At 42.3% G+C, this 14,767-nt stretch overlaps 1 protein-coding gene across 1 annotated transcript in view; it reads left to right on the forward strand.

Moving 5' to 3' along the window:
• Positions 1 to 14,767, forward strand: part of LOC109892827 (uncharacterized) — a 91,794-nt gene that overhangs the window by 13,150 nt on the left and 63,877 nt on the right. The window contains exons 2-3 of the mRNA XM_031825942.1: positions 6,501 to 6,563; positions 9,068 to 9,158. Coding sequence (XP_031681802.1) covers positions 6,501 to 6,563; positions 9,068 to 9,158 — 154 coding nt within the window. The remainder of the gene's footprint in view (positions 1 to 6,500; positions 6,564 to 9,067; positions 9,159 to 14,767) is intronic.

Here is a 14,767-nt window from a genome sequence, read left to right on the forward strand (position 1 = left end):
CAAAGGACACCCAGCCAACTTGACACAACTGTGGGAAGCATTGGAGTCAACATAGGATGCATTGCATTCAACATGGGCCAGCATTGGAACACTTTCTTTAAGTAATGCCATATCAATTGTAAGTCTGCATGGAAGGCAGCAGAGGGAGCTCTTCTCTAAAAATATGTTTCTAGTCAACACCATAGCTTGAAAAGTAAATCAGACTGCAGTTTCTTCTAAAATTAGGATTAGTTTATTTAGGAGTGGAGGGAATAAGGACTGCCTTTAAAATGAATGTGCAGTAGGAGCAAATTCATATTACCCCGATAGCAGTGATATCACGAACTGACGGTATGCACTATTCAGGGCCAGTGCTAATGAGAAGATGCATTGCTACAGGCTAGCCGGGCCTTATTAAAAGTAGGTAAGAGATCTTGATCAATAACCGCCTTCTATTAAATGATGACTTGCAGGAATAATCCTCTCTTGTCCCAAGACTTTAACGTTCATAAAACACTATTCAACAATACCACTTTACCCTCTAATGTTGCTCATTATGTAATTATGTACCATCAGACAGGGGGGAGAGAAAGGATTATGCTGCTCATATTCCATTCCTGGAACTGAAAAGTGATGCATGGAGTAAGCGGTCAGCAGCTTACATTTGTGTTCAAGTGTCTGTCACTTCAGAAGTAAAGACCAAACAACACAAGTTGGTCTACCCAGTAACTCATGACAGTCATCACCCACTCTATTTAATGGCAAAGATAAAGACAGTATTTGCTGACTCATAGGCCTACGCCGCTCTCCGTCAAGGGTTAAATTACCCTACCAAGTAGTGGGTACAGCAGAAGGCCTCACTTTGCTACTGGATAATGATGGAGCGTGATGCAGTATGGAGGTTATTAATGGTCGTTGTAACATTAGAGAGCACATCAAATCAAAATTAATTTTATTTGTCACATGCGCTGAATACAATAGACCTCACAGTGAAATTCTTACTTACAAGCCCTTAACCAACAATGCAGTTCTAAGAAATGACCTAAAAAAAAAGTAAGAGATAAGAATAACAAATAGTTAAAGAGGAGCAGTAAATAACAGTAGCGGGGCTATATACAGGGGGTACCGGTACAGAGTCAATGTGTGGGGGCACCTGTGTTGAGGTAATTGAGGTAACATGTACATGTAGGTAGAGTTATTAAAGTGACGATGCATAGATAATAACAGAGAGTAGCAGTCTTATGGATTGGGGTAGAAGCGGTTTAGAAGCCTCTTGGACCTAGACTTGGTGCTCCGGTATCGCTTCCCATGCGGTAGCAGAGAGAACAATCTATGACTAGGTTGGCTGGAGTCTTTGAACATTTTTAGGACCTTCCTTTGACACTGCCTGGTATAGAGGTCCTGGATGGCAGGAAGCTTGACCCCGGGGATGTACTGGGCCATACGCACTACCCTCTGCAGTGCCTTGCGGTTGGAGCAGTTCATACCAGGCAGTGATGCAACCCGTCATGATGCTCTCAATGGTGCAGCTGTAAAACATTTTGAGGATCTGAGGACCCATGCCAAATCTTTTTAGTCTCCTGAGGGGAAAAGGTTTTGCTGTGCCCTCTTCACGACTGTCTTGGTGTATTTGGACCATGTTAGTTTGTTGGTGATGTGGACGCCAAGGAACTTGAAGCTCTCAACCTGTTCCACTACAGCTCCGTCAATGAGAATTGAGAGGTTGTTGTCCTTGCACCACAAGGTCAGGTCTCTGACCTCCTCCCTATAGGCTGTCTCATCGTTGTCGGTGATCAGGCCTACCACTGTTGTGTTGTCAGCAAACTTAATGATGGTGTTGGAGTTGTGCCTGGCCGTGCAGTCATGAGTGAACAAGGAGTACAGGAGGGGACCGAGCACGCACCCCTGAGGGGCCCCCGTGTTGAGGATCAGTGCGGATGTTACCTACCCTTATCACCTGGGGGCGGCCTGTCAGGAAGACCAGGATCCAGTTGCAGAGGAAGGTGTTTAGTTCCAGGGTCCTTAGATTAGTGATGAGCTTTGAGGGTACTATGGTGTGCATTGTCTTGGCTGTGTGCTTAGGGGAGTAGATTTTCATCAAAGATCTCTCTGTACTTTGTTTCATTCCTCTTTCCCTCAATCTGACTAGTCTCCCAGTCCCTGCTGCTGAAAAACATCCCCACAGCATGATGCGGCCACCACCATTCTTCACCGTAGAGAATTTGGCATCACGTCCAACAACAGACCACATGTAACCACGCTAGCCCAGGACCTCCACATCCGGCTTCTTCACCTGTGGGATCATCTGAGACCAGCCACCTGGACAGCCGATGAAACTGAGGGGTATTTCTGTTTCTAATAAAGCCCTTTTGAGGGGGAAAACTCATTCTGATTGGCTGGGACTGGCTCCCTAGTGGGTGGGCCTATGCCCTCCCATGGCTGCACCACTGCCCAGTTATGTGAAATCCATAGATTAGGGCCTAATGAATTAATTTAAATTGTCTGATTTCCTTATATGAACTCTAACTCAGTAAAATAGATTAAATTGTTTCATTTTGCGTATATTTTTTTAATTCAGTATAGTTTGGGGAATGGCCTCATCTCTGAGGGATGATCCTCAGGGCCAGATGCTTTGATGGCAGGTAGCCATATGCGGGGCAGCTGGCATAGAAACCCCCCGCTGAGAGAAAGAAGTTCCAATGACGGACCTTAGCCGGTGGTGGTGAGGAGGTGGACGGTTGTTGGGTACCTTTTTCCGTAACACAGCAAGTAAGAGAACATGGGTAACATATGAATGCATCCCAAGACTTATGCCCATTGGTTGAAAGAGGGGAAGGTGATAACTGCAAGTGTGCCCATAGGTTAAACGGCAAGCGTGAGGAATATGCATTATTGTGCCGTAGGCTATAAGGTAAATAGGTGAATGACATTCCACGTGTTGCTAATAGAAAAGAGGAAAAACATTAAGCAATGCTGATTATGATAACTTTTGTAATCACTAATATATATATATATTGCTTAATGTTTTTCCATGTATATATATACAGTGCCTTGCGAAAGTATTCGTCCCCCTTGAACTTTGCGACCTTTTGCCACATTTCAGGCTTCAAACATAAAGATATAGAACTGTATTTTTTTGTGAAGAATCAACAACAAGTGGGACACAATCATGAAGTGGAACGACATTTATTGGATATTTCAAACATTTTTAACAAATCAAAAACTGAAAAATTGGGCGTGCAAAATTATTCAGCCCCTTTACTTTCAGTGCAGCAAACTCTCTCCAGAAGTTCAGTGAGGATCTCTGAATGATCCAATGTTGACCTAAATGACTAATGATGATAAATACAATCCACCTGTGTGTAATCAAGTCTCTGTATAAATGCACCTGCACTGTGATAGTCTCAGAGGTCCGTTAAAAGCGCAGAGAGCATCATGAAGAACAAGGAACACACCAGGCAGGTCCGAGATACTGTTGTGAAGTTTAAAGCCGGATTTGGATACAAAAAGATTTCCCAAGCTTTAAACATCCCAAGGAGCACTGTGCAAGCGATAATATTGAAATGGAAGGAGTATCAGACCACTGCAAATCTACCAAGACCTGGCCGTCCCTCTAAACTTTTAGCTCATACAAGGAGAAGACTGATCAGAGATGCAGCCAAGAGGCCCATGATCACTCTGGATGAACTGCAGAGATCTACAGCTGAGGTGGGAGACTCTGTCCATAGGACAACAATCAGTCGTATATTGCACAAATCTGGCCTTTATGGAAGAGTGGCAAGAAGAAAGCCATTTCTTAAAGATATCCATAAAAAGTGTTGTTTAAAGTTTGCCACAAGCCACCTGGGAGACACACCAAACATGTGGAAGAAGGTGCTCTGGTCAGATGAAACCAAAATTGAACTTTTTGGCAACAATGCAAAACGTTATGTTTGGCGTAAAAGCAACACAGCTCATCACCCTGACCACACCATCCCCACTGTCAAACATGGTGGTGGCAGCATCATGGTTTGGGCCTGCTTTTCTTCAGCAGGGACAGGGAAGATGGTTAAAATTGATGGGAAGATGGATGGAGCAAAATACAGGACCATTCTGGAAGAACACCTGAGTCTGCAAAAGACCTGAGACTGGGACGGAGATTTGTCTTCCAACAAGACAATGATCCAAAACATAAAGCAAAATCTACAATGGAATGGTTCAAAAATAAACATGTCCAGGTGTTAGAATGGCCAAGTCAAAGTCCAGACCGGAATCCAATTGAGAATCTGTGGAAAGAACTGAAAACTGCTGTTCACAAATGCTCTCCATCCAACCTCACTGAGCTCGAGCTGTTTTGCAAGGAGGAATGGGAAAAAATGTCAGTCTCTCGATGTGCAAAACTGATAGAGACATACCCCAAGCGACTTACAGCTGTAATCGCAGCAAAAGGTGGCGCTACAAAGTATTAACTTAAGGGGGCTGAATAATTTTGCACGCCCAATTTTTCAGTTTTTGATTTGTTAAAAAAGTTTGAAATATCCAATAAATGTCGTTCCACTTCATGATTGTGTCCCACTTGTTGTTGATTCTTCACAAAAAATGCAGTTTTATATCTTTATGTTTGAAGCCTGAAATGTGGCAAAAGGTCGCAAAGTTCAAGGGGGCCGAATACTTTCGCAAGGCACTGTATATATATATATATGAGAGAATAGGAAACTGTTAATTATAGTATGCTTACTGTATTAGGATAAAGCGAGCTAGCCATTACCAGCCTTACTGATTGAACCATCGTTAACTACAAAACACTACCTGTTATGAAAAATACTTGGCTTGATAGAAATATATTCTAGAGGGTATCCTATATTCAATACATTAGTAGGCCTTGTTGTATGCATGTGTCCCAAAATAGCAAATGTACCTTGGCCCAGGGTCAGCTCCAGCGAGATTCCTGGGTTGTCCAGCCTAAGCAGTTCAGGTATTATATTTGTGACAAAAATAAATATACACGGGCTCCTGAGTGGCGCAGAGGTCTAAGGCACTGCATCGCAGTGCTAGAGGCGTCACTACGGACCCTGATTTGATCCTTGGCTGTATCACGACTCAGAGAAACCCCAAGAGGCCTAGGTTTTCCATGCAAGCCAGAAAGTACCGTACTCTAGTCTTGTGCACATACCTTTGGTCCCAAGCAAACAAATCTTGATTGTCACACAGAGATCCGCATTTTAAAAGTTGATTAATAACACTTTCCTGTGGATATTTGGTTGAATTTTTTTTTTTTAAACCAATCGGCAGTGCAAGTTCAAATTAAGTTTATTCAACATTCTGACTTGTAAAGGGACTGTTTGGATTTTCCTTACATAAATGTGCGTGGTGTTGCCTAAATAATTTGAAGGTATCGCCACGTTTTGTGCCTATAACCACATGTAGGCCCAGTCAGTCACTAATAATCACTAGAGGATTGTCTGGGATTTTTTGGGGAATATTGACATATCTAATTTAATACTCAAATGGGGCATAGCCTGTCCTGCCCCAGTATCTGTGCATTAGACATGTCGAAGATGAGTATGACGTGTCTCCTCTCTAACAACCAGGAAGTTCTTATTCAAACTCCCATTAGAACTCTGCAAGCATTATAATGTTTGTTATTCACCAAACATGGAGTTTTGCTGAGCAACTATCTTAATTTACGGACGGTGTGTACTTCCAAAATACGATTTAATACAAATGTACAAGCAAGTGAATTGCACAGGTCGGAAGTCTACAAAAGCTCAATATATTGGAGGTGCCAAATAGGCATTTATCAGTTGCTTGTACATTTTTATTTAGATACTATTTTGGAAGTACATAGTGCCACAGATTATCCATTAAATTGATCAGATACTCAAGATGCTGCTCTAACAATGAAAAGAAATGTCTTAAAAAATGGAAGACATTCGGGAGGAGGCAAGATCAGGTGGGACCATTCTAGCCAATGAGAGGGCAGATACGAGTGTGAAGACCAGGCACAACTCCAAGATAAGATGTTTTTTCTTAAAGTTGCAGGGATGTCACTTGTCCTACTTATATCAGTACACTAGTAACAACCTAAGCATTACGAAACTTATATTCGATCAAATAAGCCACATTAGCAAATAAACCATTACATTTTTTGTTAACTAAATTCGACACACTCTCATTGACGTCCATACAACAACTTCTCGCTCGCTTGGTGAGCAAAAAAACTAAACATCTACTGGAGAAGACGGATATGCCCAGTTATTCCTCATGCTTCGCCTCTACCTCTCTGACACTGCGGTCTAAAATACCATTTATGCTTTGTCTGAAAATGTGGTCAGAGGCTCCGTATGACGGGTGTGACGCAATCGCAGAGACTCTAGACGTATGCAGAGGCCAAATTGAGCTCCATACTGCATCGCCGTCCGCCTCCCAAATGTTGTAACAATGTGGACAGGGTTCCGTATTGCTCCGTAATGACATGATTGGTTGATCGTAGGTGGGGCAGGAGATCCTGTATAAACACAAACTCACTTCATTGACAAAAGCTATGCGCTGCACCGCAAGAAGTATGAATGCATTGAATTCTGCAGAGGCCGCATCACTGCACGGTAACAGATTGACCATGTAACGCATTTTTTAAATTTAACTAGGCAAGTCAGTTAAAAACATTATGTTTATTTATTTACAATGACGGCCTAGGAAAACCAGGGGCAGGCAGAACGACGTATGTTTACCTTGTCAGGTCAGGGATTCGATTCACCAACCTTTCGGTTATTGGCCCAACGCTCTAACCACTAGGCTACCTGCTGCCTTTAATGGGCGAGACTAGCAAAATCAAATTTTATTTGTCACATACACATGGTTAGCAGATGTTAATGCGAGTGTAGCGAAATGCTATAAGGACACAGCTGCCGCATAAACTGAATAGCCAAAACCCAAAACTGAATCTTACCTTTACCAAACCATTAACCCTGAGCAAATTTGTTTGCTATCGGTTTGGGTGTCAGGTGTGTCCTAAAAGCCCTTTCCCTGTTTAATGGACGTTTGAATTGGAGCTTCCTGGGCATTATGGCGCTTTCAAGACAACTGGTCCACTGTTCAAAACAACTGAGAACTCGGAAATCTCCGACTTCAGTGCGTTCAAGACAACAGAGAACTCAGGGGGGAAAAAAACAAGCTCATACTGGGACAAATATTTTTGAACGATCATCCAACTTGGAATTCCGAGTGGGAAACTCCGGCATCTTTCTAGAGCTCCGATCTGAAGATTACCGACGTCATGATTTGACCTCGTTCTTTTCTGAGTTCCCATTTGGCTTGAAAGCACAATGAAAACTCTGAAAAAACGAGGTCATAGGCTATAATGACTTCAGTGATCAGATTGGAAAGTCTGAGCTCTAAAGATGCTAGAGTTCCCGACTTGGAATACCATACAAAACTAGTTTTCCTAGTCAGAGCTCGTTTTCTTCCTGAGTTCCCAGTTGTCTTGAAAGTACTGAAGTCGGAGATTTCCGAGTTTCCAATTCCCAGTTGTTTTGAACACGACAATAGAGGAGGCGCGTTATACTTATTCATCGTCGACATCTTTAATGCTTCGTTCAACTACTACTCGGAACATGGAATCTCAAACATTCCTGACTTGAACCTGGTTGTAGTTACAAGCGTGCCACGTTTGAATGAAAAAGAGTCGGAAATGTCAGAGTTTCCTAGTTCCGACGAGTATATGAACGCGGCATACCGCACAGATACTGGGGCAAGCAAGCATGCCCACGCTAACATACTTCTACTGTATGACATATCATTTGAATATGCCAAATAGCTCCTCCCCATTTTCCTATCGCTACAGCGTAGTAGGGGTTGGACTGGAGTAGAGCACATTACGTCCATAATGAGTCGAGACATGAAGGAATTTATGAAACTGTAGTTTTACAAAAATATCGTGGGTCACCTCAGGGACTCGAGCTTATTCAACTCCTTGTCCAGATGTGACTGTTTCAGAACTGTTATGTCAAACATGAAAAGACAAAGTTCATGGCAGGAGGATATCGCCCGAAACTTTTCCAGACTATTTCAAAGAACTAGATCTCAAGAACCTGAGAAAACAGAGGAAAGCAACATCAGGTTTGAACCACAAAGTTAACATTGTAACAAATAACAATCCTACTTTAGTGTAGTGGCTTTCCAGCTAGTTTTGGCAACAAAACCGTGCTTGAATATGATGTGAAGCACGAGGGCGAGAGGTTTTGCCGGAACGACAGACAGTGGTCGCAATCTGTTACATTTTCCATCTACATTGTAACTTCTCTCGAAATCTAACATTATCATTTTGTTTCTATCTTCTTCGCTGTTTTATATCTATTAACTACATAGCCCATTCATAGACTAACTATCTTTAGCGCCTATTGATGGAGGTGTCTTCCCGAGGGATTTTTGTTGAGGCCCAAAGCTTGCTCCAAACGTTGATACTCATCGCTAGATGGATGGTTTTGGAAACATAAGAAACGTATGTTTCACATCAGCTATATAAAAAAAACTAAATGTTACATTCTACACACCTTTATTGGGTCGGTGTTCCCACGGCCATGTTACAGCGCTTGTTTAAGAAGACAGAGGTGACCACCTGTGCTATTAGGTATCTAGCATGCTCTGAACACCTGTGTGAAAACATAACTGGGGAGGAAAGTCAACTGGAGGCACACAGCATATGGATCTGTGCAAATCAGATGCAGTAATTGCATATGTTTTATTTGAAAGATGCTGCAATGTACGCCACTTTTCATCCTTGCCTTTCATTCAGCATTTAGTAATAGCAATTTAACGGCATGTAGCCTAATGGTTAGAGCTATGTGCCAATAACCAAAAGGTTGCAGAATCGAATCCCTGACAAGGTAAAAATCTGTCGTTCTGCTCCTGAACAAGGCAGTTAACCCACTGTTCCTAGTCCTTCATTGAAAATAAGAATTTGTTCTTAACTGATTTGCCATGTTAAATAAAGGTTAAAAAAAACGAGTGTGGGGGAGAACCAAAAATCCAACAGGTCTTCTGCAGTATAAAACTAATGTGCACCTCTGGTTTATTCTTCTGACCCATTTTTTTTCTCTCCCATCACCAGTGGCCAGGAGAATCCAGTCAGCAGCAACCTCAGCAGTGAGACCAATGAAGGGGAAACATCGCTGCACCAAGAAGACCTGGAGCTGTCCAAGGTATGGAGGTTAAGCAGAGCTGACTGGTCAATCCATATCTGGTGCCCAGGTAGCACTATTGCTTCAGTCCCTCTCCTTCCGACTCAAATGCTACTAGCGTGCATCGCTAACTAGCTAGCCATTTCACACCGGTTACACCCATAACTGTGTACAAGTAAACAAGGCTTGCACAGAGAGAACCTGTAACACTAACAGAGCTGCTGTCGAATGCTGAGTAGAACAGTTGAAAACATGCGGCATATGCTGAAAGTTGTATGAGGATGATTGCATAAGAAGTGGCCCAAGGTTTGTCTTGAAGCTCTTGCCCTCAGGCTGCTTGTGTGTGTGTGTGTGTTGTGCATGCACACACGCATTTGTTTAATACAGTAGCGTTAAGGACAGTAAGGGATCTCACCATCAACCAGAGCGGTTTGGTTTTGCAGGCAGGGCTGTGGGCTTACATTTTCCATAGCCTACTCCTGGCAAATTATAATGCTGACCATGGCAGTATATTATTTGCACGTAACCAGAAATAGTTCTAGCATAGCTTTTAAAGCCAGCTTAACAACAGGATTTGCCCCTGACTCAAGTGGTCCCCTTTATAGTAGGTCTGACTTTATAGTAGGCCACCGTTCTACCAGACATCCTCCAGCCTACAAATACTTGCTTACAAGTTTCTGGGAAAATAAATACACAGTCTACTGGGCTCGTTAGGCCATCAATCAAATGGAGAATTATGTCAGGCTATACTGTATGTGCTGCCCAGTTGAGAGAGGGAAGGAGCTCATATTTCCTCTGCTGAATCTCTCTCCCTCGCTCTCTCTCTCTACTGTAAATAGTATTGACTTGGGTTGGTCTTGCTAAACAGACATTTTGAGTGAATTGGTGAGTTTATCATTACCTGAAATAAGTGTCTTTGTGTGAGTGACTCCACCTGCCCTGACCTCAGCTTACATCAACAATGTCATGTGACTATGTTTGCACGTGCCTACATGTGCCAAAGCTCTCTGTCGATGTGCCTATGAAAGTGTGTGTGTGGGGTTCCTAATGTATGAGTATACAGTATATAATGTAGAAGGATGTGTGTGTGCACTTGCATGACTCATGGTCAGGAGGAGCTATATTAGGAGCACTCTATAAAGACTCCAGAGTTTGGGAATGCTGAGAAGTCTTGCTACCGTGGCTTGTCTAGCAATACAATCCCTCGTCCGAAGTGGAAGGTCAAATTTTAAAATGTCAAAATATGAACAACCAAATTGCATTCATAGCCTTGAATATTCTCTTTACCCCTTCATCTCCTCCTCCTCTTGTTCCCCTTTTTCCTCCCTTCAAGCCGATCTCCTCACTCAAATGGTTCCGCATTAGCTGCTAGCCTCTTTGTCTGGACTGAAAATACCCCTTTAGTCATGTGCTTATTGGCTATGCTTAGAACTCTGTTGTTGTTGTGTTAAGTAAAGTATCTATCCCTGGCAGTCAGACATATTTTGTGTCTCACACATGCTTAGCCTACAGAGGGTGGAAAATACTAACAAAAGACCGAGAACCAGCATCATTGTGACTAGAACCTAACCAATAATAAACACCTCTATGAAGGGTACCTACTATAAGTACCTCATAACCTATTCATACACATTCATAAGCGGTGCGTAAGTATTTAAAAAATGTTTACACTCATGTCTATACTCGCGAGTTGACATTTCCATTATGTCACCTATAGTAGGTATACTGCAATGACCAGTGTTGGGTGGCTGACTTTTATGAAATGCCTATGTTTTTCTTGTGAATGTGTTATGAAGGTGTCATGACATCATTCTGTAGGTACCCTTGAAATAAAGAGTTACATACCCCTCTCTCAAACAGAAAAGCAACATTTGGCATCTTTCCTTATTTTCTATTTCCTCTGTGTTAGATCTTAGCTATAGCATGCTGAGTTTTCCTTGGCTTGTCACCCTCTTCCTGTGTTAAGGCTGTTGTTGGAAACATTAAGTAGGTCAACGGCAGCAATAGAAAATAGGAAGCTGCTTTTCTCCGTCAGTTTGTTGGCTTTGTCAGCGGGCCAAACAAGCAGAGAATGGGCTCATCAAAACACGTTCCCCCACCTCACGGCCGGCCACCCTCCCAGCCCTCCTGCGGAGTGTCTCGCCACAGAAACAGAGGTAGAGAGGAAGGGAGGGAGGGAGGCAGGCATCTGTCTGAGTGTGACGTCTGGGTGCGGGATATACAGTAAGGTCCGAAGTTATTGACACCCTTGATAAAGATGAGCTATAATGACTATAAAATAAATAATTCAAGAAATGTTCTATATTGTATACTAAAAATAATTTGGAAATTATATTATTTTATTACAATTGCTCACAGAAGAGATTTTGTTTCACTAGTAATAAAAAAAATCTCAAAGGTATGGGTCAAAATGATTGACACCCCTGAAGATTCTTATAAATGAAGTAGTCCAAAGTATAGTATTTGGTTCCATATTCCTATCATGTAATGACGACAAACTTGTTGGATGCATTTGTAGTCCGTTCTGGTTGTGTTTCAGATTATTTTGTGCATAATAGAAATGAATGGTAAATAATGTATTGTGTAGTTTGAGTCACTTTTACTGTAAGTAAGAGTAGAATATGTTTCTAAACACTTCTACATTCATGTGGATGCTACTATGGTTACAGATAATCCTGGATGAATTGTGAATAATGATGAGTGAGAAAGTTAGAGGGTCAAAGATCACACCCCCAGCTATAATAACATCCCCTGTTATTGTTAATGGTGAGAGGTTAGCATGTCTTGGGGTCTTTGGATCTTTGAACACAACCAAAACTAACTGCAAATTCCCCCCAAAATGTAGCATACAATATAGCTCAGTATTTTAATTATTTATTTTATACAAGTCATTATTGCTCATCTTTATCAAGGGTGTCAATAATTTCGGACCCTTCTGTAGCTAGCGGGCTCATCAACTGACTGGCTCTAGTAGATGGTGAGGGATCTGTGATTAAAGGTGTCCGCATAAATGGGTTCAGTTTTCTCCTAGCAGAACTCGGCTAGGCGACGCGACCGTCTGTTCTCGCATACTATCTAAATACCTTTACTTGATTTAAATTTAAAAAATTTGTTAAAGATAAATCAAGAAATCTGTAATTAATGTTGACATTTTTGCCAAGGAAGTCTCGCAATCTTCCATCTAACTTAAGATGTTTGGTGCAGTATTTCTCAAGTGAAAAAATGGGCATGAAAACTAGTCTCCTCTTGTTGAATGGCAAGACACAGTACCGGAGGAATACATGGGAGTCCAGTAGTGCAGGAGTGACCGTGAGTCCAGTGACGGCCAGAAGGAATGGTGGAGGGATCGTAGAGTAGGTTTGTATCTCGATTATGAGAACATTTGGGACAGTGAGGACTATTTATGTCTTCTCTATCAGTCTAGAGAAAGTGTCTGACTTCAGTGCCCTGTGATGACCTGGACTCACGCCTGCACAAAAAGTTTTTTCTATAAAGTGAGCATGGCTGGCAATGTTTTTGACTTCGAGAAGGCCAGGTCATGGTCAAAGCCGATTTGAAGAATACTTTTTGGGAGTATTAAAAATATACGTTATGCGTCGGATAACCATTTAATATTAATTTTATGTAAGTTTGTGAGTCATGGTGCAGTGCTTAATCCTATCCCAACCAAGTGAGAGAGACATCCCCTGTCTGTCGGTCTGTGCTCATCCTTTGTGATGAGCTGGAGGATAATTTAATGAGGAGAGGTTCAGTTAAGGCCTCCCTGTGAAGGGTGAGGCAAACACAGTGATACCAGAGGTAGTTTACTGGTTGGAGATGTTCCAGGAGAGGCATTGTGCTAAAGGATCTTGGGCTTTATGTTCTAATAATTCTAATATTAATGTTAATATAAATAGATTTCAATTATATAAATAGATTTAATTGATATTCTTTCATAATGTTCTCAGAGAACTAGATGATGAAAACATATCCAACCTTTTCCTGCTAGTGTTCTTGAAGGAAAAGCAAACAAAGAGAGGAGCATGCTGTTGAGTATTGTGATACAAGCCCCCTGCCTTCAGATACAGCCTCCGACCACTCTAATCTATTGTGTCTGGACCTTGACGGCAGCTGTCTGATTGATTTGGTGACCCTAATTCTGCCCGCTCCCCCCCCCCCAGCCCCCACTTCTTAAGATTTGTCATGTTAAAATCTAGTCTGGTAGCACATTACTTTGTCTTCTTGTGGATACTGTCATCTCAAGGCAGGAAGTGAATAGCTGAGGAAGTAAGAGAAACCACAACGTAAGAGAATGCTCTGGTTGCTGATTGCTAATGGGCAAAGAGTGCAGGATGTCCATACACAGTGCCTTCAGAAAGTATTCACACCCCTTGTCTTTTACCACATTTTGTTGTGTTACAGACTGAATTTAAAATGGATGTAATTGAGAATCTTTGTCACCGCCCTACACACAAGCAGGTATTCTAGCGGTTGAGTGTTGGGCCAGTAACCGAAAGGTCGCTGGTTTGAACCCCAGAGCTGGCAAGATAAAAAATATTCCGTTCTGCCCTAGAGATTGGCAGATAACCCCCAACAACAACTGCTTCCAGGGCGCCGATGACGTGGACATCGATTAAGGCAGCCCCCCGCACCTCTCTGAATCAGAGGTGTTGGGTTAAATGCGGAAGACACATTTCGATTGAATGCATTCAGTTGTGCAACTAACTAGGTATTCCATTCCGTTCCCCATAATGTCAAAGTGGAATCAAGTTATTTATTTTTTTACAAATTAATAAAAAATTAAAAGCTGATGTCTTAAGTCAATACATTTTCAACCCCTTTGTTATGGCAAGCCTAAATAAATTCAGGAGTAAGAATTTGCTTAACAAGTCACATATTAAGTTGCATGGACTCACTCTGTGTATCATGACAAAAGGCGAGACCCAGATGCAGACACAGGAGGCAGATGGTTGGAGTCTTACAATATTTATTAATCCAGAAGGGTAAGGCAAGAGAATGGTCGTGGACAGGCTAAAGGGTCAAAACCAGTTGAGTCCAAAAGGTACCTAAGGGCAGGCAGAATCAAGGTCAGGGCAGGCAGGTTGATCAGGCAGGCGGGAAAGTAGTCCAGAGTCAGGCAGGGGTCAAAACCGGGTAGAGTATCAAAAAAAGGAAGAACACGCTGGTTGACTTGACTAACATACAAGACGAACTGGCACAGAGAGACAGGAAACACAGGGCTAAATACACTGGGGAAAACAAGCGACACTTGGAGAGGGTGGAGACAATCACAGGAATAGGTGAAACAGATCAGGGCGTGACACTGTGTGCAATAAAGGGAAAGGGGGTGCCTAGTCAGTTGTACAACTGAATGCATTCAACTGAAAAGTGGTTTCCGCATTTAACCCAACCCCTCTGAATCAGAGAGGTGTGGGGGGCTGCCTTAATCAACATCTACGTCTTCCTGGGGAACAGAGGGTCAACTGCCTTGCGCGGCAGAATGACAGATATTTACCTTGTCAGCTCGGGGATTCGATCCAGCAACCTTTCGGTTACTGGCCCAATAGTGTTTTAACATGATGTTTTCATGACTCTCTCATCACACACATCAAATTTGATCAAATCAAATTTTATATGTCACATGCGCCGAA

This window comes from Oncorhynchus kisutch, linkage group LG6 (genome assembly GCF_002021735.2).
Source record: "Oncorhynchus kisutch isolate 150728-3 linkage group LG6, Okis_V2, whole genome shotgun sequence".
Lineage (NCBI taxonomy): Eukaryota > Metazoa > Chordata > Actinopteri > Salmoniformes > Salmonidae > Oncorhynchus > Oncorhynchus kisutch.